We start from the raw sequence: 27,554 nt of genomic DNA, 5'->3' as shown, positions 1-27,554 counted from the left end.
TTACCACCAACGACAAGTGCCACTCAGGCCAAAAGGAAAAGCGAGAGAGACAGAAGATGGCCACCAACTTCCATCAGCCACTTCAGTTTGAATTGGCCTGAGTCGGAAAAAGCGGCCCACGAACTGACCAACTTAATTAATATCGGGATCTGCCCCTTTTCCAACCTCTCTATTCTATGGACTCTGGTAATACGCTAAGTGCAATTATAAATACTCATCGAGCCAAGATTGCGAAGTAGTTAAAGCTCCAGAAAACAAAGTGGAAACGTAAATAATGTGTGAAAAGTACAGCAAACTTGGGTGGGTCGGGTAGGAAAAATCAATAAACAAGAAAAAGCGAAATGTTGAGATACAGAAGAAGACGGCTGAAAGTGTGACAAACTTGGGAGCATTGGGAAAAGTGGCCCACACATTGAGATACACATAGATCGAAAAACACGTAAAGAAACTGTGCATAAAATTCCCGGAAATCTAGCACAACTATTTTTTGTAACTTTATGCGCTTGTGCACTTTGATGAAAGTTTTGGTACTTCCTGTTTGTTGTTAAACTATGTATATTACCCATGCATTTGGCAAAACGTTTTCTTACAATACTCATATAAATCTGTCTTTTGTAAATGCTTTACATGCTAAAAAAGGAAAAAAAGGTTTTTGCTCTCTGCAGAAAAGTTCTTCTTTACTTTTGGGTTTTATTTTTTGCCATTTCCTCAAAAGCCCTCTGGGTATTTGGCACATCATGACCTTGCCAGTCGTTTTTGATGAGTTGTCAAAGGGCGGGGATACATACATACTTAAGTAGTTTGTTAGGGCCATGTGAATTTGGGCCAAAAGTGTTGCATAATATTTGCCTGAAGGCTGGAATGGCCGGTACTTTAACCAATCGCCTCGTTTCACACGTCATTTAGGAGGGGTGAAAATGAAAAATGTTGGCTTATTGCTTATTGATCTTGCTGGTTAGTCAACCGTTTGTAAAATTTGCATTCCGCAAAACAATTGAAAGCAATTAAACTCAAATCAATCATTAAATTGAGTGTGTATGAGTAGCGGATAATGCTTAATGGCATTCGACGGCAATCTGTTTTGCAGGCGATGCATTACGCTGAATTTGAAACGATTCTGTGGCCATTGGCCATTGACTAGCATAAATCAAAAACGGATCGATGCCTGGTTTTGGGTTATTAATTGAAGCTGCCAGAGTCAGGGGATTGGTTTCTGAACCAGACCGGAGTTCGGAGTTTGGAGTTACCTGATATCGGAAATTGGATTTTGGTTCAGAGTTTGAAAGAGGCGGCTTACGAGGCCTGGAGCATGTTGCTCCTAAATAGTTTACCAAGTATGATGAAATCAAAGTTTTGTTTAAACAACATTTACGCCCGGCAGGAGCAACAGCAGCCGCCACAATTCAAACTTGCCCACTTGATTTGCCAGACACTGTGTGTGCTCTTGAAGAAGAACAACGGCTGGGTTAGAACACCCCCTACTCTGCCCCACCATTACCTCTCAGAGTCCAAAAGCCGACAGCAACATCCAAAACATTCCGGGGGGAAGGTCCTTGCAACAAAGCATAAATATTCATGGGTATAGTTGTACGGGAAAGCGAACGGGTGGGACACATTCAGATGGATAGAGATGCACACGAGCAGATGCCTCAATAAAGCGTGTGTGTACCGCAAAAAATTAGGTGCAATTAACTTAATTAGAAATTCAAACCCCAAGAAGAGAGCATGCTCTAAAAAATGCTTTCATCAATTGCATTAATAATAATTCATACTAAATGAGAACTGCATTGACCTTATTTAACGTTTGAGATTCATTGATGCATTTCATGCGCAATGGAAAAGACCAAATATATTAAAAACTCGTTAATTATTGTATAATTAAGAAGGTTACTTGCTAAAGTGTCTAGCACTAAACTTCGCTTGTGTACAGCTTAAATTGAAACTAATAAATCATTCAGTTATCCAGTTCGGCTCAGTGTGTTTATGTATGCGACAACTTCTGCCCAGAATGACACTTGATGATGGAGATTTTGTTGCTTTCACTTTTGCCATTCTCATGGTGGGTTGTTGTCCTTAAGCCTCCTGGCTGGATGGCTGACTTGATTGGCATAGACGCCAAACGAGAGAGGAGCAACAGACGTGCATGCATCATCATCATCCTCGCAGTCATCGTCATCATGGTTGTTGTCCTCCTTCTCCTTTTGGGTGCAGTTCCATTTTATCTCACTGTAACCCACAATCAGGAGCCAGGACACGTCCTTCTCGAGGAGCAGCGAAGGTGTCAATGCAACCCAGGCGACGGCAAAAAGGGCAGCCAAGTCGCTCTTTTGCTCGTTCTCTGTCTCCAAGGTGATTATCAATGGGATGCCTATATCCTGGCGTCGAATGGGAGCCAAAGTTCGGTGTTAGGGGAAAATCGCTAAGTGAGCGTGGGAAGCTGAATAAGTCATTGAGCGAAAATTTCATCAAGGCATCATGATGGCATTTCGCTAATGCTCGCTTTCATTTGCGCCTTGCACAAGTTAAAAATTCAAATCAAGGCAAGGACACACACCAACACTCTGGCAAAGAGTTTATCAGGAAAACATGAGCGATGCGATGCGATGCGATGGAAATGGCGGCTGTCATTCATGTTGCATACTAATTTAAATACGTGGCACGCACATAACGACTCCTGTGGAAAGCAGAGGGTGGGAGAGCGGGGCCGATCGGTAGAAACCCCGGGATACAGACGTTGGAAAATCCTGCCCACCTCACACCCACATCCAAAATGCGGTGCTGTTACCCATTTCCGCTTCTGGCAGCAGCACAAAAGCCACTCGAGTGCTTGCCTCCAGGATGTGTGCCATGTTTATTGCTGCCTCTCTCTCACTCTCTCAATCTCCTACTCTCCCCCTCTGACTCCCTTTCCCGTTCCCATTTCCCCGCAGAAAACCCTCCTGGAAACAAAGACAAGCAAAAATATTTTGCCGTTTTTAGTTGTCGCAAAAAGTTTGCTTTGTGCTTGCTGGTATATGTACTATGTGTTTGGGTTCGAGCGCTTTTGTTTATTGTGTATTTGTTTGGCATTTTCTTGCACAGCATGTCGAAAAAAGTGGGAATCGGAGGCAAAACGAAGAAGTAACACGAGTTGACCAAAAATAGGGACAGAAATCTATAAAGGAGCACGGGCACCACCAAAGCTGGATTTTCAGCATTGTTTTCCTCTTTTGTAATCGGAATTACGTTTGCCATCAGTGCATTGAGCTTGGGGAGCTCGTTAATAAGGACTTCTGCGGAATGGCTTAGGAGGATATTTTTCTGGGAAATTTAAAATTAAATACGAATGAAAATAAAATTCTGCCTGAACTAATAAAAATCGTTCTGAAAATGAACACAACAAAAAGCTGTTTACTTTTTCTTTTATCTACTTTAGTTAAAATCATCAAAGAATCTTCTGAAGGAATATTTCATTTTCGGAGCAACCCACATTTTGCATAATATATACTTGTGCATTATAAACTTTGTTGTTTCTGTTTTTCGCAGCCTCTTTGTTTTTCTTATGAACAGTAGACCATTTCTCTTCGATATTTGTTGTATTCCTTTTATGTACTTTTCAGTTCTTGTGCACAATATAAGTATACATATATTTGGGTCTCGTTTCGAGTCGAGTATGGGTATTTGTATGGAGGGACTTTCCCCGTCCAACCAAACGTCGTCCATTCAGACCTTTCTATATAAATGCAAATTGTTATTGATTATGCTCCACATAAAACTATAAAAGACATAAGAACACTCTGTCACACACACAAGCACAGAGATCCCCACATGGTGCAACTTTTCTACGATTCGTGTGCCATAATAAATTCTGGAGGATTTGCAATTTTTGACCCACAAGCAGAACCTTTATTTGGTTCCTTGTTTTTTATTTTTGCTGTACATATTTCTGATAAATTCAATAGGAAGAGCTAGAAAGACAAACTATTTTCATTTGCACGCCAGTTTAGGCCATAAACTCAAATATCACCCATACGCCCCAATGGCCGACCATAAATTCAATTCGAAATGCACTGTGACTGTTTGACTTTTCGTTCGACAGGAGTCAAAAGTTCAGTGAGCCTCATATTTTCCACATCGAGAAAAAAACTTATACGATTAGATCAATAACCTGTACATGTCATGAAAAAATAATACTTTAATCACAGAAAAGCATTCTTGACATAAATAAAAGTGTAGCTGTTTTGTATATATACCATATAATATAATAGACTTTTCGTTGTAGGATGCCTATGTTTGATCCTGACCTTTTTCATATCGAAAGTTCATGTATTAAAGTCAAAAAGTTCTGAACTTTTTTCCAGCGTTATTGTTGTTTCACTGTATGGATTTGAGGAGTACCATGGAAAGCGGCTGCCTGTCATGCAGAGTTCGGCAAACAGTTTGCTTGCGGCTGCAGGAACTCAAACAGTTTAGCAAAAACTTTTGCCACTGACATTTGCCCCAACAGCAGAAGTTACCCCGTCAATCTCCTCCAGCTTGGTGAAAAAAGCGCCGGTGAAATCGGTGACGCAGGAAAACATAATGACTTTGGTAATTACAGCCCCCAGCTTCCCCACCTTAAAAGATATAGAAAATACACCCGCCTACTTGCAATTAACTGCTGAATTGGCTGTCCAACTTTTAATTGCTGAGGCATGCAAAACTCAAAATCAGCAGCAAACCGCTGAAAACACGCACTAAATTAGGTGTATTTAAGGAGGTTGAGCAGACATCCAGCTGATTGCAGTTTCGTGTGAAATCTAATTTTACATTGCACTTCGAGGGGGTCTGAGAAAATTGCAAAATGAAATGCACAACATCTCGAATCTGGGTTCCACAACCGCTGAATTAGGCAAGGCCATTATAAAATTATGAAAAATTATGAAATTGCGAAAATTGAAAAGCAGAGGATGGGGATGGCAAGTCATGTGAGAAATCGGGCACACATATCCCCACATTCCCTCTTTCTCTATCTCTACATAATGGCGATGTGGAAATGTTTATCAGGGAAAATGGGCGCGATTTGTAATTTTCATTTCACCTGGCAATGTTTGCGTACATACCACCCTCATCTATTATTCAATTTAAGTCAGCGCAGTTTTCCGAGTACTAGGAAATCATTTTGCGGCCAAGCCCTCAATTCTTTGGAGAGAACATCGTTAGAGACAATATTGTAACATTTAAGACAATAATTATATTTTATGAAACTAGCTAAATGCAACATATTTAACATTATAGGAATTTGTACAAAAAAGTTTGTGATTAATTTTTCAAAGTATGCCATAATAGAAATTCCAAAGAATATCAGGGATTAGGTTGGGAAAGGCTTTAACTTTATGGCGCACCCAGTCGGTCATGAAAAAGTTTGTTTCGAACTGGAAATCCGATTTAAATAGACAGTGGTCATATTCGTAGCTATATGGTCACCATTTGAATGCATGACTACCCACAGATTGCGACCGAACGGGGTAGTTTAATTGAATAAACCGTAGTAAACCGTCGGACGGGCTTTTCATTCAATTTAACATCGAACACGACCGCTCCCCCCATTTTACAAGCGCCAATTAGTCGAATTAATGCTGAAATTTGATTTGCATTAAGCGCAAGGCCCGTAGAAACCATGGTGCACATGGTGGGATCGGGATCCACGGAGGAGAAATGTCCTTGGCAGCCCGTTTTTATACATATACCTTCCGCTTAATATGCAGACATATTCCACGGCGAGTGTGTAGATACATTTTTGATATAACTTATTCATTACAGACGAAGAGCGGAGGGTGTGTCGGTGTGTAAATTATTCGCTCGCAGGCATAATAAATTGCTTTAAAAAGGAGCCGCCAGGCGAGCTGCCAAAGATAGCACAACTTGGCAACAATTTAGTTGCCTTTTGTCCTCGTTGTTGCTACACATTCTGCAGGTGCCGCACCGCTTTGTATTTCCGCCCGCCGCCCACGCAAACATTCCCACTCATGTGTCGCCGAAAAAAGAAAGGATTTCTGAAGAGAAGCCGATAGAGGTGAATACACTTGGGGAAAGAAATGCCTTTTGAAATTGACCAGACTTCCATTATAATATCATATATGAAATTATTCAAACTGAAAATGGGTTTCCTCAAAATATTATATTGACTACACGTTTAAAATGCTTCAATGTTGATCAACTTTTGTTTTACTAATTTATTCTATATTTTTTCATTATATACAACTATTTCTACGTTCAAACGCGTGCTTTCTTGTCGATGTAAGCCGCGTATTTTGAGGCGAAAGGAAGGTTCTGATAAAACGGCAGGTTTTCACTCGACAAACTTTGGTGCTTGCGGTGTCCAGTAGTGAAACAAGAACGTAAAGGTGGATAGGCCTTGCGAGACCGCCCACTTCGCACCGAGAAGTGAGGACTAAGGACTCAGGGGTTTAGAATTCAGGACTCAGGACTATGAACACTGTGGATTCGGCACCACATCTCGGCTAAAAACATCCACGACTATGACGACGACTGACGGGGACGAAGGTTGGCGCTGGCCTTCGTGAGTCGCAGCGCTCCGTTTCTGGCACATAATCATTTACATAATATACGGGAGCACCATCAGCACGACCACAGCGAACTCGGCGGAACAACAACTTGGCCAGGATAATTTCACTCTCGCAGGACGCGATTTTTGGGCAATTTCACGTGTGTGCGTGTATGGGTTGCGTTTATGTAACAACGAAGCGCGCACAATTTCTAATTCATTTTTACTTTAAGGATTGCGAATTGCGCGTGCCACCAAACCAGCCTCGCCCACCGCCTCCTGCGCCAGCCGCCTCCCGACGCGCTGCCGTTTTTGCGTTTTGGCCAACTTCTCGACGAGGAGCGCGCGTTCTGTGCCACAAAAGGCTCGTTGGGAGACTGACTGTGGGAATTCGAGTTTGCGTCGCTCGGTTTTCAGTTCGGCAAAAAAGGACATTCAGCTGACGACGGGAGTTGTGAGTGAAAGCTACAGGTCGGAAAAGCTGCTAGAAAAGCTTCGAGGGTGGATTGAAAAATCTTTACTCACAGTCAGAATTTTGCAAAACCAAAAGTGAAGGATGAAAGTAAACATAAGGATATCAAAAAGAAGCACAGAATCAAAATTTTTTTAAAATATACTATAAACTATGCCATTCTACCACTTAAATACAGAAATAAAATTGGATAAAAAGTAATTTATTTTGAGTTACTTCAGAGCTGAGCTTTCCTTCACTTCTGATTACATATCCTAGTATCTTTTTTTTCATTTATATTTGCCACGAATGCAACGGACTCGTATCATAAAACACGAAAGCACTCCAACCACTTCGAGTGAAAGCTTATCCCCACATGCCACAAAAATGAAAACCTTCTGAAGCCCCCTTACCACTTTTGGTCGTCTTGTGTTTATGCAAAAAGCATCAGCAAAGGTGAAGCTTTTATTTCTAATTTAGCCCGAAAATACAGTGAGAAAACTCCGACAGCATAGAAATGAGTTATGGACAGATACAAAGTATACCCATCGGATAGTCATGGGACCATTTTTCAGCTTTGAGCGCGTGCGAGGTCATAAAATCGGTGCTAATGCCAAGAATCCAAGACGTCTGGACCAGTCGGCTCTAATTATCATCCAGGCACATGCGAGGCCAATTAACCGAACCTAGTCAAACTCCAAATCTAACACTAACTCTGGCTAATAACTCACCTTTGGGGTTGGCCGATGTGTTGGCCAATACACTCAGGCAGTTGTTGTTTTCGTCGTCGTCGTCGTCATTGGGAGCTGCAAAGAGAATTCGAAATCAGAAGATGCCCATTAGTATGCAGCTTTGGTTTGCTTTGATGGGAGCAGCCGTAGCAAACTACTGAAAAATCGTGTCGAAAACGCATATGTCAATTAAAGGCCCATAACAAAAGGCAAGCGACAAACAGGAGAATTCAGTCGATTCCCACTAACACACAACTCGCTGCACGCAGAATGCAAAGTGAAACGTGTGGGTGAAAGAGTGGAAAGTGCCGACTAAACTGGCATATGAACACAAGAAATCCCTGCAGTTCAATTTATTACGTTGTTAGCGGTGAATCACTGCCTAGAATTCATCTCGATTGCTCAGTTTGTATGAAACTAGTGATCATTTTACCATTCTGGAAATTCATCGCTACTAAATTGTCGCAATTTGAACCACTTCAACAATTCTGTACACTATTTATTATGCTTTGTAAACTTTCTTATCATTCTATTACCTTAAAAAAGAAATACGCATTAAATTGTTATACGCGTTACTCGTACAATGAAGAAAGTAGCGGTTCCGACCCTGTAAAGTATACATTTGTACATTTTTGATCAGGATCACTAACCGAATTCATTTGTCCGTATAAACGTGGAGACCTCGGGAACTATAAAAGCTGAAAATTTTAGATTGGGCTGCGGGATGCGATGAATTGTGAAACAGCTGAGATGTGAAAGGGAAGACCCTCCACTCACACAGGTCACGTGCGGACAAAAACAATAAAACACGCGCTGGCCTCCCAGTCAGTCGTATTTCGGAGTCGAACGGATTTCAGTTGAAGCGGTTCACTTCGAATCGGTTCGATATATTTTACATGCACCAAAAAAAAGTATGGTAAGCTTTCGAAATCAGGAATAATAATACCTCACTTTTTGTCGAAGAATTAGAATTAAGCCCTGGTCGATTATACAAAAACATCTTTATTAATTCGACAATACCCTTTAAGTCAGTTGACTGAATAATTTAAGATATCATTTTGTATGAAGGAGAAGCGTTCCTGCAGTGTAAATATTCAAATTGGCTTAGCAACCAAAACGAGTGAATGAAAATGAATCCCAGAGTCGTTGGCTATAAAAATGCATTTACCTTTCAGAAGCACGGGCACTGCACTGAATAGCCAAATTGAATGGAAAAGTGTAGTTAAGGGCAGCTTCTATTCAAAACGAATGTAAATCAAATGTGGCTTAGGAAATGAGTTTTGCCAACGGAATTAGCAATTCGTCAGAAGAATTGGGTCAAAGTCAAATTAATAAAAGGCAGGAATCAAAGCATAACATGCAATTTAACAATTATAATTGAAGCCATTCCGCCTGAGCTTTCACAGCCAATTTGCCGGGGGTCAGACTTCAGCTGCAATTACTTGACGGCTATCTGTGGGTCCACTATTTGAGTGTGTTTGTGGAATTGGAAACAATTAGCAAAGTGTGCAGGAGATTTAGAGCGGAATGTCATAGCCCTAATTGCCCAGGAGCACACACACGCAGTGCCAGAAAGGACGAAAGGACGCAGGGGATCATGGAGAGCGGGGGCAGTGCAGAATTTAATGCCGGGGACATGCAAAAATTACATCCTCAATTGCAGGACGCCCGTCGTTGTCACTCTCACACAAAAGCGCCCAAATTCAATAAACAAGGCGCTTGTGCGGCGAGGATTCACTGTCTTCCGTCGCAGTCCCTCAACTCACGCTATCTCCCTTCCTCCTTCTGTGGGCATCAGGCCGTAAGGACTCGTTACACTCTCCGAAAATTTAGAAACTGAAATACCATTCTTCTTTTACACAAAGTAAAATATTACTGAAACAGTTTTAACTAAAAGTATGTTTCAAAAGCAGCCACTTCTTAAAATCAACTATATCTACTCATTTTAATTTTAACCCCTTACGTTAGGTATATGAATAACATTTTATTACGAGCAGCTCATGTATTTTTTGCTTGTGCTGTGAAGCTGTTATATTTTGGAGTTGGAGACAATGCTGGACATGTGCGGGCAGCTTGGAAGCAAAACAAAATCAATTGCACTTGCGAGACCCTCGATCCCCGAAAAGTAGGCAATATAAATTCGCACACATCTGCCATGCGTCACGCACACAGAATGAAAACAACACACACATAGACACAGAGAAAAACAGAGGCAAGGCACATGCACACATTAAGCCATTAGTCAGTGGTCAGAAAGCGACAGCAACATGGAGGCAACATCGATTTGGTCGCGTTTCTGCGTTCAGTACTTTCAATTGAAATCTATACAATGGCCACATGCGTGGGTTAAGCCATGGAAATGGCCGGGGGCCCCTTTGGTAACCCCCTTCCTAAACCTAAAACCCATTGGAGTGTGCACCCAGCCAGCCAGCGCAGTAACTGCACGCTCCATTGAACGGCAAACGGCCAACGTATTTCGCCAATTACGGCGACCACCTTTGACAGTTTGGCCAACAGGAGGAGCACATGTAGGCATCCTCCATGGAGGTGGGTTCGCCAACCGGGGGATCTTGAGGTGGCAATTGATTGTCGTAAACAATGGAGTCTGATTTAATGGAGAGTGCTACGCTCGGACAGGCGGTAAGCTGATTTAAATTATCGCACTTGTGCGGTGTTTCAGCCAGGCAAGGTACATAGTTCAATTTGGCCGAAACAGCTGGCCAACAATCGGGTTTCCCCCTTGTGGCCAGTTTATAGCCTGCCTTTGAGTAAATTATAACCAGCCAGAAATAAATCCTTGGGCAAATTATCGAATTGAAAAGGAGTATTTGCACTTGCGAGTTGGATTAGAAATTAATCAATTTCAGTGCATCTTTCAGTGTGCTAAATCTAAACAAGGCTATTGATCTTTGCCAATGTTAGGTGATATATATATATGTGGTTATTTCTATGGCAGAGCTGTTCATGTTTGAACAATATGAGGTGAAAATTGGGATTCGGTGCATGAATACAAAATATGATTTTAACAGATAAGGAACTAATCAATAGTTGAAGCAATGTAGTTAAAATGTTAACTTTTAATTATGATAATGTCTAAAACATTATTAGTCAATATAAATATACTCATAAAATCATAAAATGCTTTCTGAGCTGTAACTAAGTTAGAAATGGTACTCTAGGGACATTTATTAAAATTTCAGTACTTTCCCCGCCGTCATAATCTCGTTTAGTGTTAACCCAGGGGTATTCATTAACCCCTGTCATTCTGCTGGGTCGTTGACCCTTCCCTTCGTCGTTTTTCCTGCAAAAGTGTCGCTGTCAATGCAGCAGCCTAATGCATAATTAAGCGTGTGCCTGTGTGAGTGTGAGTGTGTATCTGTGTCTCTGAGTGCGCGGTGCAAGTGTGCGTGAAATGCTGCTGCACCTTGTTGCCGGTGCTCTCAGGCAAGAGCTGACACACTTAAAAGTCGGCAAATGCAACTGCAACTTAAAGTTGCAATCTCAGTCTCGATTTAAAGCCCGTTAATGCAAAAGTCACGTTCATGCTGTTAAAGTGGCCGCAAAAAATAGGAGAAAAATAAATCCAAACCGCTGGCATCTGCTTTTCGCATTTGACATTTTGCCCAGCCATCGGCAGCAGCTAACTTTGTATGCAACAACATGATTTGCGTTCACAAATTGCCGCCGACTTCCGTTCGTTCCGTTGAATCCGTTGATTTTCACCCAAAGACAGCCGCTGGGCTTTAGTTTTGCTATCTTCTGGCAGCTGGCAGATGGTATCTGCAAGTACATCACCTTCACACAGTGCCTTCGGATTGATTTCGTTCGTCTTTTTCCACACCAATCACCGGGAACTGCAACATAATTTGCCTCATTATGCTTACCAACCATTGATGGCTCTTCAAAGTGGGTCAAAAGGTGATTTTTCCCCCCGCGTTAAGACACCGTTTTGCTAATTTTCCAAGGTTTTTGCGGTTGGTGTTCGGTGTTCGGTTTGTGAAAACGCCAATTGCCAGTTTCCCATCAGGTATCTGACTACCGGAAAATCTGTAAACTTCAACAAGCCGCGATAATAAGCGCTCCAAACTTGAACTTGATCTTGAATGCAAAACGGTGCCATTTGCCCGGCCATGCATGCACGCCCATATGTATTCTCCACTCGATTATATCATATTTTCCTACGCATTTCCACTCCACTTAATGCCAAATTATCTGCAGTGGCGGTCGCGTGTTTTGTTGTCTGTACATTTTGATTGTTGTTTTGTTTTGCTTCTTTATTATTTCAGCTTTTCAGCAAAATGTTCGCCGTCTGTGCAACGTTGCATGTCGCAGTGTGTGTTTTTTGTTACATATTTGTATATATACCTATATATTTTTTATTTTATCTGCCACTTTTGCTGCGGATTTTAGCCAGCCGTTTTTGTGCTCTACTGTAGCATGTGTTGGTCGAACGAACACACGAGTGAACAAGCGGACAATTAGAGCGCTCAAAGTCGCGTAACACTCGCCAAATGCCGGCAACTTGGCAAGTATAGTACGTAGAATGCCAAATGAACAGCCGTTTAGTACGGATCTGCCAGATATATATGTGTAGTGAATATGTGGGGTATCTGGGGGTATATATTTTAGTTTTAATAAGTATTTCTATACCTAACCATAAATGTATTTGTTTCTTTTTTAAAAGGTATGTTATCCCTACCAATCAACTGATTAAAAGCTGATGCTATTGACCTTTTTTTATATTTATAATGAACCCTACAAATTATTATTTTATAATTTAAAAGACTGCATTTTTGGAGGGTAACCAACTCTTCCAAAGAGCTCAGTTCAGCTGCCTCTCTGCATCAGTAATTTTTCATTTTCAATTGGTTTTTTGTGTGCTTTTGTGTTTAGAATATTTTTTTTCAGTTGCTCAGCGTCCGAGTGCAATGTTAATTTTTCAGCTTTCCATTTCAATGAGCTGAATGACATTTTGTGCAAGGCAATGGCAAAAGTAAACCAGACCAGACCAGACTTAAACGATCCGTTGACAGCCTGGCCACGATCCATCTACAATATCTGGGAAAAAGATTGGAGTGGGTAGTGGTGAACCAGAGTTTGATCAGCTCTTGCGCAATTTATTGGCTGTGCAGGTGCACTAGTTTGAGTGGATCGAAATGGAAGTACTGGAGTACTGAAGACCGAAGCTCTTAAATGATCGAACGAATCGAGGTGATCGTGCTTGTATTTTCTTTCGCTGCGCAATTTTGCTGTCGCAGCATTTGGCCATGGTTCTTCGATCTTCAGCTCACCTGTGTAATAATGCCCGCAATTCCGTTACTTTTTCAAGCCACGCTTCATCAGTTAATTTCCCGCTCGATCAGCACATTTTGTGCGCGCTTTGTATTACATTGCTGAGAGCACCCAATAATTGTAAAGTAATATCTGGCTATCAGCACTTTCTGCACTTTATCTAGGTGCTGTTAAAAAGTATCTGACTCTGAGTCTGTCTCGGTTTCAGTCTCAGTCTCTCAGTTTCTTTGCCAGTCAGTCAGTCGGAAATCGGCGGAAAAGTACCTCGCTTATCAGCTGCCTTCAAGTCACCAAAATCACGTTGCAAATGCCAGCGACAAATTTGTTGAGGGGCCCAGACGAGGAAGGCAATTCTACGGACTTTGCAGCTGGCCGGCGAAAATTGCATTGCCAAATCGTCTCAGTTTTGCACAGGGATTCGCCAGCTAAGGTACTCGAAAAAATAATACTACTCTTTCAAGACTTTAATAATAATTAAAAGAATACATAATTGCTATTAAATACATTTTAGATACAGTTTTAACATCATTTAATATTTAATGAGTTGTTTAAGGATCACCTCATCGTTACTGTAAAGGAGGCACAGTTTATTCCAAGTTTATTTTAAATTTTAAATAATTGTTATAAATCCTGAGATGCCTCAACCCATTTCTTTGAGTGCATCTCTAGGAGGCACTTGTCTGGGGAGCTCGTCGCTGCCATTTGTCATGCGATGCCGTTTTCCGTTTCCATCTCCCATTTTCCAGTGCTCCGGCAATTGGCGCTGGCATTTGGGTAATTTTAATGAGCGGCGCTTGTAAGAATTTGCGACAATTTGACAGCAAATTGCCAGTGCGGCAGACTGCAAACTGCAACTGCAACATCTGCGGGAGTGTCTGCTTAGTGGCTGCAACAAAGCATTTGTGTCAAAGTTGCAACATCGTGATGCGCTTATCAGTATCGGTGTGGCAGTACTGTTGTCGCTTTCAAATGTGGGCCATGAGCGATAACCGAAACCAAATATTTGAAGTGCGACAGCAAATTGATTCCATTTAGTCGAATAAATCAACCAAATGATGTCGGTCGAGCAACTTCATAATCAGCTGCACTAGTTTCCCCATAAATATGCCCCACTTTGGTCCATTTGGACAGTCGACCACCGCAGCGTGTAGCAAACATTTAGCCCAGCCATTGCCATCAAAATCGGAATCCAAATCGAGTGCGACGGAAAACGCGCCCTTTGCCACTTTATGTGCGACCGGTCAGTCCCGAGGCCAACCACAAATGTAACAGTTTGCTCGAAGTGCCACGCCCCCATTCACCCATCTACTGCCACAGGGAGAGGTGTGGCACAACACTGAACATATTTGGGGGTACAACTAAACCAAATCAAAGCGAAAGTTATTTTCTAGCTCTTCAAAAAGCAATTTAACAATCAATTTATAAATCGGAAATGTAAATAATTATCAATAAGTAATAATATTATCAAGGATAAGTTAATGATAATTTTTGTTTACTTTAAATCATCTAGCTTACAGATCGGTTGCTTGGAAAGTAACATATATCGCAGCATCTGTACAACTTGTATGCGTGGGAAGCAATTGATAGATTCTGATTCTATAAAAAATATATAACTACTTATATTCAAACTAGCTAGTTAACTCGAAGAGTGTAATAAAACTGGGTGCGAAATCGATCAGCGTCTGAGCCGCGTTCGTGCAACTGCATAGATTTGTGCAATGTTTGACCAACGCAACGGCAACTGATTTACCATGGCCCGCGGCTGGAGTTTCATAGTGAATGGCTCTTTCACCTAAAACTTCCCCTTTGGATTGGGGCCCCTTTTGGTCATAAATGAAATCCCATTTGGATATGCGACCCTACTCCCAACGACCATCGAATCGAAACGAGACGAATTTTATTCATGGCGCATTTGGTATAAACGACGTTTACACATATTGAAATCTCAAATCCGAAAATGTGAAATGTGGAAATCTCTGCAAATGGAAAGTCACAGCGCAAACAGACGCACATTCCCATGTGTGCCGAAGGGTTTTGAGCTTATAAACTTGTTGTAAAACTCATATAAATATGGACAGAAAAAATGAGGGAACTTTTATTACCCATGCAACGAAGACCAAATGCGCTTCGAGCATCAAAGTGCTTTCTTTGCTCGAATGCAAGACAGATTTAATTTATCATAGATAAATTTATCGTTTCCACTAACTGGGAAAGCCATTATGGTCGGTCGCAGCCAGTGTCAAAATATTTTCTTCTTTATCCATTTTAATGCTAATTAGTATTATGAAAAAATATTTTTTAATGGAATGGTTATTTGATATAATATAGATATCTGTTTTTAGATTAAATCGCACAATACCTTCTGCGGATATAAAAATTTATTAAGTTATACTTCTCTTTAGAGTGCGTGACAAATTCTGCAAGGCAAACTTTTCGCATAAAGTATATAAATCGAGACCGCATTGTGGCAATGAGCCAGCAAAATCATACTTGCATCAACTTTGAAAACCAGTTTTGCGTGAGCCCAAAATCGAGCTGGTTGCCCTGAAAAATCAGGAAAAATAACAAAAAAAAAATGGGCGGAGTGTTCCCTACAGACTGCATTTCACTCGAATAATTGAACATTTTCGGTGACCCAATTTAAGGCGACGCCTGAATATAACAAATTGCAGCATTGGGCCACGCCCCCCATTATCCATTTGGCCGCAAAGCCGCATTTTCCCGCATTCCCCCCTAAAAGTTCTCCTATTGATTTTGTCGCAACTTAACTCCAAAGAGCCGGGCCAAAAGTTTTACCCGGCCAAAGCCTGAAACCTCGGACCGACTTGCTGACACGTTCAGTTTACTTCGAGTTTCTTTGAGTTGAAAGTAAGTACACGTATATGTACATATATAGTATGTATCTGCAATGGGCGCCATGTGTGTGCGCACTTGTGGCCAATAACTTTCAAATGGCCAGGTTTGAAAGTTGCTATGGGCCACGACCATTGAATGCTACCAATCATTGTTCGCTGTCAGCAGCGAAGCAGCTGCAGATTCAATTAAACTTTGCCTTCACGCTTTCGATCAGTGAAAGTGAGTGAGTCGCAATTGCCATCCATCCATCCAGCCATCCAACTCCTTCGATTGGCCAGCCACAATCAATTGCATTGGCAGTTGCAGTTGCAATTTCAATGGCCATTCCAGTTGCACTTTTAGTCGCATTGACAGTGGCTACATGTCAAGTGCAACGGCCACTGAACTGCGAAAAGTGAGATGAAATTCCATCTTGGCAATTTTATGGAACGGCATTTAATGGTCAAGGAGGGAAAGAATATTTATGCAACAGATGCAGAATATGAATTATATTAAATTTGATTGTATCCTTTCTTTTAAAGATTAGTTTAGAAAATAAGGTGATTCCAATTTAAATAGCTTGCTTAAAGTGGTTCAACCAAAGTGGCCTTAATCCAGCTATTTTAGAAACAATTTAGCCAATTGTCCGTTGATTGCTCCTATAATATTCCACTCCCCGAAAGTATGGATTACACCCACTTGATCGGCAAGTTCACTGCCACCCAGGCGCATTCATTGCAACCCGAAACGTCCCAATGCAGCAGTGCACTTATGCATGTACTATATACATCTATACATATGAATTATAACTCGCCAGGCATGCAATTAAAGCGAGCATCCGCTTTAAATTGAAACCGAAACTGTCCGCGGGGAAATGGCGATACAGCCGGAGTGCATAAATCTAGCACAAGCACGAGCGGCCAGAACAATAGAAGCATCCAACAGCCGAAGGGCAAGTGAAAGGGGGTTCTCGAAAGGGGGCTTCCCAAAGGGGGGCTTCCTGTAGGGGGGCTCTAAAGCCGCCGGCTGGCGACGGCGACGCTCAGTTGCATTCGGCCGGAGGAGCAACAACAGCACGCTTGGCCAACGCTGCGTGATGAAGTGGCCATGTATGGACGAGCCTGTGGCTCCCTCTCCCCGATTCTTGCGTTACAAGCACATGAAAGATATGGCATATGTATATATAGAAAATTGGCACATTTTACTCGCTTTCAACAAGTTCAGAGATGCGAAATGGAACAACCAACAATGTTAAGCAACCAAGAAGACGGGACCACACACGGAGAAAACCATTACAAAATATGCAATATTCCTTTTGAAGGTATACATTAACATGATAACTGCGTAAATTAAATCATATCTTATTTTGAAATGACTAACGAAATTCACTTTTAAAAAGATCTACATTTTCTTAGTTTTATCATTAATCATATATCATTAATGATAGTACGGTACCTTAGTTTTGTCCCAGTGCCCGACAGGATATGCAGGTTTCTGTGATAAGATCTAATGCATTTCCTTTATATTAATTAGTCCAAGTGCAGTTGGGCAGCCTAGATCTGCAGAGGAAGTCGCCTCAAGCGTGTCAATTTGTTATTGAGAAGGGACTTTATCCCCCAGAAAGATCTCTTCAGAATAGAAAGCCCCTCGAGTGTCTTGACAATGAACCGTGTGCCCAATCCGCAACTTAACTGCCACCGAGAATGCCAGATACCCACTTTCGGATCACATCCTAACTGTAGACTAATGATACCGGCATATTACCTGGGTTGTGCAACGTCATCCGAGAGCTATTTAGACCACCGACATAATCCGCTCTTGGTTCACCTGTCTTGGTTCACCTCTTTGCTATCTCGAATCACCCATCTACATCTCAATCGGGAGGTAATGCCATCCCATTGAGACCCGATTGTTTGTCTCTTCGAGCTGGAGGGCTCTTCTCTGGCTGGCCTATGGAGTATCTGTGTTAATTTCCGCTCAACTGTTAGTTTTATGACTTCTTCGAGACGTTCCCACAGGGCCCAAGGCATTCAGCTGTTGCTGCGTCACATGGAAAACAAATGGAAAAAAACAAAACGAAGACCAAAGAAACCAAATGAAATGAAATGAAAGCCGCGGGTCAGTTTTGAATTATTTATATAGGAGCCAGCTTTGAATTGAGCATTTCGTAAGAAAATGCTAATTCAAACGTAAAAAACGATGGCTTTGTCAAAGGAAAGCTAATTAGATGGAGCCCAGGTCAGTGGGCGAAAAGACCCAAGACAAAAGTCTCCAGAGTCCAGACCAAAGTCAAGGGTTTGTCTTTTAATTGTTAACAAGTGAAGCGGCTCCCTCGAAGCAAAAATCAGTCGAGTATGACGGGTAAAACTGAACAGGTGAATGTGAATGTGGCGGAGGAAACGAATGCAAATTCGCCGGCTGTAATTGTGTGAATAAAGTAGTCAACAGTTGTGGCCAACGCCTCGACACGCAACCGATGCCGCCCTTCCGCATGTCTTTTGTTTATACTTTTGATTAAAAAGAAAATGAATTCATTTCATAAGTCCTCCCCAGCAGCCGAGAAATTAGCATAGTTTTCGTTCAAGATGGGGGAACTGTGCTAATGTTACAAAGTTGCTTCCTGTCGAGATTTTCGCGCAGTTCATTAACTTGGCCACAAAGCGAAAATTTCACTTTTTTCCCGCGCATTTTGAAGTTCAACGAGCAGGTAAACCCAACCACACTCCACATACCAAGAAACCAGTTGAATAATAAGCCAGCTCTTTTCACGGGGAAATTGCAAATTACCGCCTCATAACCTGCAGGTTCATGGCGCTCATTGAAGTCCCCCTTTGGGGCATTTAATTAAAAAATACTTTCACTGCCTATTTACTGCAAATGCCAAACTGACTGACGGCCAGTCATAAATTTATGCCAGTTTGTTGCTTATAATTGTGAGAAATCTTAGGCGACAGTTGGCCAAAGGGGTTGGCGGAAATCACGACAGGATCGGATAAAAGTCTCACTTCTCAGAAAGGAAATCCACAACGACGCGGAGAAATTGATTGATGGGTTGATAACTGGGCTCAATCAGGGCTATTTGAAAAATAAAGTTAGCTATAAGCTAATGGCAAAGGTTTACTATTTATAGACTAGTACACAATATAATAATTAGTATTTACTTATCTTGCATATAGAATTTAATATATGTATTAATAGGGAAAGATTGTTTTATATTTGATACAAAAGACCCTTTATATCGAAGTACAACTTTCCATCATAATGAACCAACAAACCAAAAAACTGGTTCAAGCATTCAATCCGATTACAACATTCCAAGAAATATAATTCTATTTATTTTCTGTTTTCAGACTTTTTGTAAGTTTTTGTTAGTCCACTCTTTAAAAAAACCCGGAAAGAAATAATTAATCAAAGATAACTTTCGTTTGGCGCACGAGCAATGAAATTTGTTACCATTTCAATTGAAACCGTATAACTATTATGACCATTACGACCCGTGCATGGAGTCCGGGCCAAGAAGACCTGCCACATAATTAAACTTAAAGACTTTGCTGTTATGGCCCCAGTGCTCTCAATGAGCCTCAGCCCTCAATAAACCAAATACGAAATAAAAAACTACTCAAAAAAGCTATATAACCAAAAGGTTGGAAAAAAGCCAAATTAAAAAAAAAACAAAAACGTCGAATCGCTTTTCGCAAGCAAACGTGCTGTCATTAAATTTAATAAGCACTTTTTCAGGCCAAGCTTGGATATTTTTTCCGCTCTTAGCCCTAGTCTAGGCCCCCCTCATCACCCGGAAAACCAGAACAGCCAGCCAGCAAAAGCAAAGCTTTTAAAAACGTAATGGTCTAGCAAAAAAAAAAAGATGAGTACGAATACAAAAATTTAAAAGAAATAAAAACTACAAATAATGTTGCTCGGGGTTTTTCGACTCTTTTTCCGTGACTGCCCTTTCTTTCCATTGAATTTTCTTGGCGGCAAAGTGGAGTAAATGAACTCTGCGGGCGCCATCGGCACTGTCTAACGGTTCATCTGGTAGAAGGGGCTCCCCAGGTTTCCTGATTCAGGCCCCAGTAGCACACTTTTGCTCATTTGTTTGTCCGGCCCTATAAGTAAGTGAGTTACGAAACAGTCAGTCGTACGCATAACGCTTCACACTTCACACTTTATGGGTTCTCGGTTGCTATAGGAAAATGATATATGGAAAGAGGTAAACGTTTATGGTCGTACAAATTAAGACTTTCTGGCTTCCTGAGTGATCTTTCAATGGGTCCGACAAATTACCGACCAAATGCAAAGAAAAACCCGTTAATGACGCAAGAAATTGAGCAATTACATAGTGGCGATCCAGTTTAAAACCCGGCATGTGGTTATGGAAAGAAAATGCCCTTTTAAATGCAATACGTTTGACCATGCACTCGTAATACGCTTACTATATATAAAATACGTTTATATTAATTGAATGGCTAGGAAGCTTTCAAAACTCACCGTAATATCAGGCAAAATTCTGAAAATAAGATTAAGGAAACAATTAGATATTGAAACGAAGTTAAGATATATAAATATCAAACATATATGAAACGATATGGCTACAAAAAATGTATTCCGAAATCTATATGGAATTTAACAGTATGCAAATGCTAATAAAACATTATTAGGGTTGACACAATCACTAAATAAAAAGTGCTTTGAAATTATTGACACTATTAAACCATGCCAAATTTCGCTAAGTGTATGAACGAGGAAAAGGCTTTGACGGAAACGCTCATTACGAAACCCACCGCAAGGATGGAGGTTTTTGTCTGGCAGCAGTGCACCAGATCCCCGAGCATTATGGTTTCAGTTTGAGTTTGTGCCTCAATTTCAATGCAGCGCACAAAGGTAAGTCCGGACTGGGCCGAGTGTTATGAAAATAATAATAATAAAAATATGAGAAATATGTATATTATAATATCGCGTTTCGGTCGAAAAGTGTGCAGAAGTTTTTCGCATTCAGTGCACACGAACGAGCACCAACGTGCCCGAATCCCGTTGGCAACTCCCACATCAAGGGGGAAAACTGGGAAAAAATGGCATCCTTCGGTTGGGTAGGAAAAAGTGGATGGGTTTCGGGTGGCGGTGAGTGCACGGCTGCAACTCCAACTTTAGCTGCAACTGCCAACTCAATTATAAAACGAGGAACAACGCACAGAACACATTAAAACTGCAAGTGGAAAGCTTGTTTTTCTTTCTATTTATTTTTGTTTTTTTTTTTTATTTGCAGTTTCGTTCTTGTTTATTTTGCGTTCTTTCCACTTTTCGCTTTTCTGCAATTTATTGAGTTCTCTCTTAAGCATTGTTTTGCTCCCTCTATGCGGAACGATATAATGGCCAGTTTTCCGAGCAGAGCAATTCCTCCTCATATTTCTGCATGCAATTGGAAATTGTGTGCCGGGGGCAACAAAAATGGGTGTGCATAACTCAGAGCGCCAATAAAGTACTAAAATCCAGTTGGTCACTCACTCACTTAACTTGAATTTATGAGAAGCACAGGGAGAGGTGATGTTTTTGCACTGCTTTGCAAGTTTGTGCAGCTCAATGACATGTTTTTATGGTGCACATTTGTATTTATTTAAAAGTGTCTTGCTACGCTCCAGGTTTAAATCATGTCGTTAAGCTTCGAGGAGTTCATTTTAATCAGAATGGATTCTTAGGTATATTCATATCTCAAGGTATTTTGGTCAAACTTTAAATTAATGTGTCAAAAGATGTAAATCCTAAATAAGAGATTGTAAATATATCATTGTGGCTGCCTACCAATTTAATGATATTGCATGCCTGCTAGAGAAGCTATTAATATATTTTATGATCGACTTGAAAGACAATTCATCAGCAGGTTGCCCCGTCATTAGATACAGGAAGTCATCACCGCCGCAACACGGTCGCGATGCAACATTATAGGGCGATGGAAAAACGGGGGAAAAGCCATTTCAATTGATCGACGCCGTCAGCTGTTTGATGGACGCAACATGAGCCAGCAATTTGAGGCACGCAGCCTGGAGAGAGCAGGTGCTACGCTGCGAAACGGAGGCCAAACCCAAAAAAAGAACTCTGGAAGACTGAAATTGTTTGAGCAAAGGGAGAGAATTTCAGGGAATATTGAGGAGTGGAAGTATGCTGGTATTGCCGGAAATGCAATTGTCACATGCAACCGCCACGCCCTCAAAAAAAAAAGAAAATAAACTGAACAGATGAACTTAGACACCCCCATTTTAATGGACATCCCCCTCCAACTTTCCAATCAAATGCCATGGCAACGAACCCGCGGCGGTGCCTGTGTTTGCGTGTGGGCGTCTTAATGAATATTGGAAATCAATTCCACAAAGCCAGCCGAAATCGGCGGAAAAGCCGCCGAGGCGAAGTCACTTTATCACTTCAGCAATGAGCACGAGCGCGACACTTTTCCTACACAGAAATCAATTGGGAGAGCTAATCAGTAAGTTTCAGGTTTTAACATTAGCGACCATTTTTTATTCAGTGCTCTTGGAACACATAGCACACATGTCCTTTTAGAAACCTTTACCTAGAAATCCCCTACAAACCACTATCACATAAAATTATGTCACGTCCTATGCACTGAAAAAATATATGTTCAAATATATCATTTTAAAATTACATTGAAAAAGAAAGGCCCAAGAAGTGAGACCGTATTTATCTTCATAAAAACGTTTTCTCATCCCCTTAGAAACAAAATTTTATAAATGCCAATTTATGGGTCATTAAACAGACAATAAATAAAGTATTGATTTGCATTTGAATTATAATTTCGACATTCTGATAAAATATACATTTATTTGTCATTATTTAAACCATAATTTATTTCGCAACAAAATGACCTAAGCCAATCTCAGTTTGACATTTATTCAACTATTAATTTCATTTTATTATCTGATGAGATGCTTCGCACCCAATTTCCCAGCGCCAACTAATCTTAATTGTAGTGGGCGTTTTTCCCCGAGTGTAGAGAATGGAAAATCGAGTTTTGCTGGGAGGAGCGCTGTGGCACGTGTGAGTTTCCCGGCTCTCGCTGTCATATCGCTTTCCCTGCGGGATCTACAAGAAGCAAAGAAGACCGTCTACGACATGTGGCACTTAAATGGGCAGAGTCGGATGAATATGGAGATATGGAATGAGCTGGAAGAGCTGGAGGAACCGGCCGAGCAGCAGCAGCTGTCGGTCTTATGTGTCTGTGTTCTGGACAAACATGTTTTGAACCCTCCGCCCCCTCTTCATTTGGCATGTGCTGGATAATTTAGCAAATTTCGAATCCGACTGCGTTTTCTAAGAGGAACTCTACATGATTTTATTGTTGCGTTTTGCACCGATGCTAAGTAAATGTTATTACAACAATAATAATGCTCAGAAAAAATAGGAAAGGAATTTTTGTGCGAAAACTCGCTGCAGGGAAAACTTGAAAAACCGGCAGTGCCAAGAGACCAAGCACAAAATGCCCCAGCTGGCAGCATCGAAACATTAACGATTCACACATTTGCGGCAACATAATTTGAGTTTCCCAGATAGTCAGATACTCAGCTAAAGTTGCGGATTTTCAAATGCCGAAGCCGTATGCAATTGGCAAAAAGCTGAGAAACAGTCGATGGAACCACACGTCGTGGTCAGAGTTGCAGGCCAGCAAAAAAACGCTGGGCCAACATTTGTGCGCAATTACGAAAGGCCAAAACCAAGCGGCTACAATGTGGCGGCCATCATAATTTCCATTCAGCCAGCACGGGCAAAGGAAAATTAAAGGCAAAAAGAGTGGCACCAGTAGCATTAGCAACGGCCAAGTAATTGCAGGAAAGTGCTGGGAAATGAAAGGAAAGAGGGACTTGGACTTTCCTTGGACCCATTCCAGACCAACAGCCAAAGAGCTCATAATGGAAACTTTCAAGTCGCTTTCAAGATTATTTCTTTGGAGATAGTTTCTATACATCGCCATTCAAAGGGCTACAATTGTAAAGATATTTCAGCCAGACATTCCAAAAGGAATTGATTTTTTATGCGTCTCTTAGGCTTTATATCCTCAAAATGACTAAGCTACAATAAATTGCTTCATGATATGGATGCTTTCTATATGTAGTAAAAACCTAATTTTTTCTATCCATTAAGTTTTTTTTTATACCTACAAGTTAACATTTGACTAGTGAAAATGACTAGTGATCCTGATTATAGATCGGAGTAGTCGCCGCATGAGTTTTCTTTCGGCAAGCTGACAAGTCGCATTGAGCGTAGTTCAGCCTCCGTAGAAGTAAACCAGAAAGTGACTCGACATAATTGAACAAAATTCCAGTAAGTACAAATGTGATCCCACCAATAGTTTATCCAACTAATGGCGGTAATCCCACCAGTCCAGTGACATGTCCGAACTGCAAGCATCGCTACTGCTCAAACGCCAGCTTTCCGAGCTGCAGAGCCATCCCGTCGAGGGCTTCTCCGCCGGTCTGGTAAGCGACTCGGACATCTTCAAGTGGGAGGTGGTGATCATCGGTCCTTCGGACACGCTTTACGAGGGCGGCTTCTTTAAGGCGCACCTGATCTTCCCAAAGGAGTACCCACTGCGCCCGCCCAAGATGAAGTTCATCACCGAAATATGGCATCCCAATATCGACAAGGCCGGCGACGTTTGCATCTCGATCCTCCACGAACCGGGTGACGATAAGTGGGGCTACGAGAAGGCCGAGGAGCGCTGGCTACCGGTGCACACCGTGGAGACGATCCTTCTTTCCGTGATCTCAATGCTCACAGATCCCAATGATGAATCGGCCGCCAATGTGGATGCGGCCAAGGAGTACCGTGAGAATTACGCGGAGTTTAAGCGCAAGGTAACCAGGTGCGTCCGCCGGAGTCAAGAGGAGGTGGAATAGCCCGGAAACTGGGCAGTGACATGATGATCAGGAACGGCCCACATGCTAATCACGTGAATAAAGAGAGCAACTAGTGGAAATCTTGCCTTTGAAGTGGCGAAAGTGGGGAATATCTCCTAATTGGAGTCTCCAATTAGGGCATTGCAATCTCTTTGAGCTTGCGCCAATTCAGCGACACCTGTCGGCATTAATTACACTTAATCGCTACGGAGCTACGGGTGTTACCTCCTGGCATAGGCCGATCTTAAGCCAGTGTGCTTAATAGGCTTAGACCTCTTCTAGTTGCACACTGACACAGTTATGGCCGTTCTCTGGTCTGTGGCTTCCAGAGGAAAGCTGAGGCAGCTGGCCACTTGGCCGCTTTTTATGGTCTTCACATGGCGACAAAAATTTACACATGCACTGATCAAAATTCTTATTTATGACTGATGGAATCGGGATTAGAATGTTTTGTTTAGTTGGCTACACTTTATGGCCATTCGAAAGTTCATTATGTGTTTTAATTTAGAATACGATGCTTAAAATATTAAGTATTAAAATGTAATCTTTGTCTAGCACTTTTTTTCCAGTGCTCCAACAACAAATTGCTGCTGTTGCTCTTGGTGTTGCTGTTGCTGGTGGCGAATGGCTAGTGTGACAGCAGCAACATCAGAAAATGGCTCCATACGCCGACTTGTTTTGGTGTGTGGAGAGTGGAGCTCCTGGGCAACGACTCTAGAGTTTAGCTGCCAGCATTTTTGTGGTTAGCTGAACTTGTTTTTGTTGTTGTAATTGTTGTTTATTAGCAACAAGTTTTGCATTTTGATTTTTTCTCTTTTTTGCCCAAGCCAGTGTGGTGGCCCCCCAGCACTTCGCCGCATGTCGCATTGTTTGGCAGTGAGTCAATTCCGGAGCGGGATACTGTGGCTTATTCGCCACGGACTGGGTGTGACTCTCAAGTAAAAATCCAATACCAATTCCACACAGCGACTGTCTGGCTAAAAGATTCAAATGATCCCCGTGTGATTCAGCAAATACCTCAAAACAAACCCCAAAACAGAATAAGCAGAAATCGGTGAGCGATTTGGAAACTGGGTAAATAAGGCCATGCACCTTCAATCGGCAAAAAGCAAAAACCCAAAAAAAAACAATAAAAAAAGTGGAAAAAATCTTGGCGGCAATAAGCCACAGCATCATGATGATCACCACGACGATCGGCAAATAGTAAAAAACGAAAACGAAACGAAAGAAAACAAAGCGAGGGAAAAGAAAACGGCCCGCAGAAACCAGCTCTCTTCAGAAATCTTCAGCGAAGAAGATGCTCGACCTGGAGATGGAGATTCTTCTGAGAGTTAAAAACTCACTCAGCCAGTAGAAATTGAATTGATGGCTGGGCTGGGGGATATATGGGTATGGAAAACCGGATTTGAGCCTGGGCCCCAAAACGCAGGGTATCTATATTTATAAATAGCCACACAGCTTTCCGATATATGGACTACATGGTATGCTGGTGCAGTGAAATCTCCTCTGGCGGCTAATGGGAAAACCAGGGTCAATCCAAAAAACAGGTAGTTCGGAATCATTAGGTTTTATGGTGAGGGTGGAAAAACGCAGCTGGTCAAGTGTGTGAGTGTTTGTCTCTCTGCATTTTCCCGAGAAGAAACCCCGATTACAAACGATTTTACCTACCCTGTAGTTTTCGCTTCCAAAATCCAATGGGTCCCGCTCGATGTTAACTGGTATGGGTGCGTGTTGCATACGTGTTAAGTAAATTCCAATATGTGGTCTGGACTGCCTCACGTATCTTGCAGATACTTGGGCACAGCGATACTGGTTTTCGGGATTTCGTAAAGTTGCCCGTTTCTAAACGAATGATAATGATGGTGGCGATGATGCGCCGATGCGATGATGAGTAATCCCGGCAAAAAGGGTAAACACTAGCACTTTACATCCAGAATGTACACCTCTTATTCTTTTGTCGTACGGTTAGTGCAAAACCTTTACACGCTCGATGGTTTTGTCAGCCATAAAACATTGCCGCGAGACGAATCACAAAAAAACATTATAGATATATATGCTCGTATGTACATATATACATCTGAAAAACTACCTGACGCGCAGCGTGCGCCATAAAACTAAAGACAAACACTGAACTGAACTGAGCTCTTGCTGCTGTTGTTGTTTTTGTATTATTTTATAACGCGGTTCGCTCGCGTTTATCGCTCTTTTTCGCTCGCACTCGGACACGTCCACCTGCGTCGCCGTCTCAAAGTAAACTAAACCCAACTACGTTGAAAACAAGTTTTCGAAATGCTGCTAATGTTGCTGGCCGGCTTCTTGGCAACATTTCAAGTGGAAGCGAGACAAGCAACACGCACACAGTGCAATGCTCGCTCGGCAGCAACACGCGACATGTTGCCGGCGTGGTACAGTGCGGACGTTTGTTGTTGCCGGCTTTTTGGCTGTGCCGCGTGCAGTTGTTGTTGCTGCCGCTGCTCGTTGGTCGTTGGCACTGCTCCACACCCCCAATTTTGCTAGGGTAGTTCGGACTGCTCTCAATATAGCATCTGCTGCAGGGGTATATAGCGTTTCGGAGGTTTTTGGTAGGTGTGGGTGGTTTAATAAATTTACGTTTCAACGAGAAACAACGTCGATGCCCTTAAAGTTTGTTTAATTCATTAGTGATTGGACAGCTCGCAGTTTTTTTATGCATTTTAGAACGATGCTATTAAGCGCAGTGGAAAAAGTACTTACGGAAAAACTAACAAAACAAGCGAGTGCCCGCTGGAAAGTGATAAATTGGCAAATCGATTGAATTACCACAAAGAAACTACACA

The 27,554-nt window shown here is 41.8% G+C and overlaps 2 protein-coding genes across 18 annotated transcripts in view; one reads left to right on the top strand and one right to left on the bottom strand.

Annotated features, from left to right (window-relative positions):
* LOC6537003 overlaps nt 1-26,992 on the bottom strand; it is a 49,443-nt gene extending 22,451 nt beyond the window's left edge. For 5 of the 17 annotated variants that reach the window (XR_005561707.1, XM_015192575.3, XM_002097536.4 and 2 more), the window contains exon 1: nt 6,582-6,896. The gene's annotated coding sequence lies outside the window, so the exon portion shown is untranslated. Of the gene's footprint in view, nt 1-6,581; nt 6,914-7,708; nt 7,784-20,323; nt 20,343-26,406 lie in introns of those variants that run through there. The other 12 variants (XR_005561698.1, XR_005561697.1, XR_005561696.1 and 9 more) reach the window with 7 other exon arrangements.
* LOC6537000 (ubiquitin-conjugating enzyme E2 G1) lies at nt 24,033-24,818 on the top strand. Its single transcript, XM_002097533.3, has 2 exons — nt 24,033-24,163; nt 24,223-24,818. Exon 2 carries the CDS (start codon nt 24,232-24,234, stop codon nt 24,736-24,738), a length of 507 nt encoding a protein of 168 aa, XP_002097569.1. The 5' UTR covers nt 24,033-24,163; nt 24,223-24,231; the 3' UTR covers nt 24,739-24,818.
* Nucleotides 26,993-27,554: the final 562 nt, after the last annotated feature.

Source organism: Drosophila yakuba, chromosome 3R (genome assembly GCF_016746365.2).
Source record: "Drosophila yakuba strain Tai18E2 chromosome 3R, Prin_Dyak_Tai18E2_2.1, whole genome shotgun sequence".
Classification (NCBI taxonomy): Eukaryota; Metazoa; Arthropoda; class Insecta; order Diptera; family Drosophilidae; genus Drosophila; species Drosophila yakuba.
This window is presented reverse-complemented; position numbering and strand designations above follow the sequence as displayed.

Excerpts from the sequence above, each read along its gene's own strand:
- LOC6537000 (XM_002097533.3), top strand. The coding sequence starts at position 24,232 with ATGTCCGAACTGCAAGCATCGCTACTGCTCAAACGCCAGCTTTCCGAG.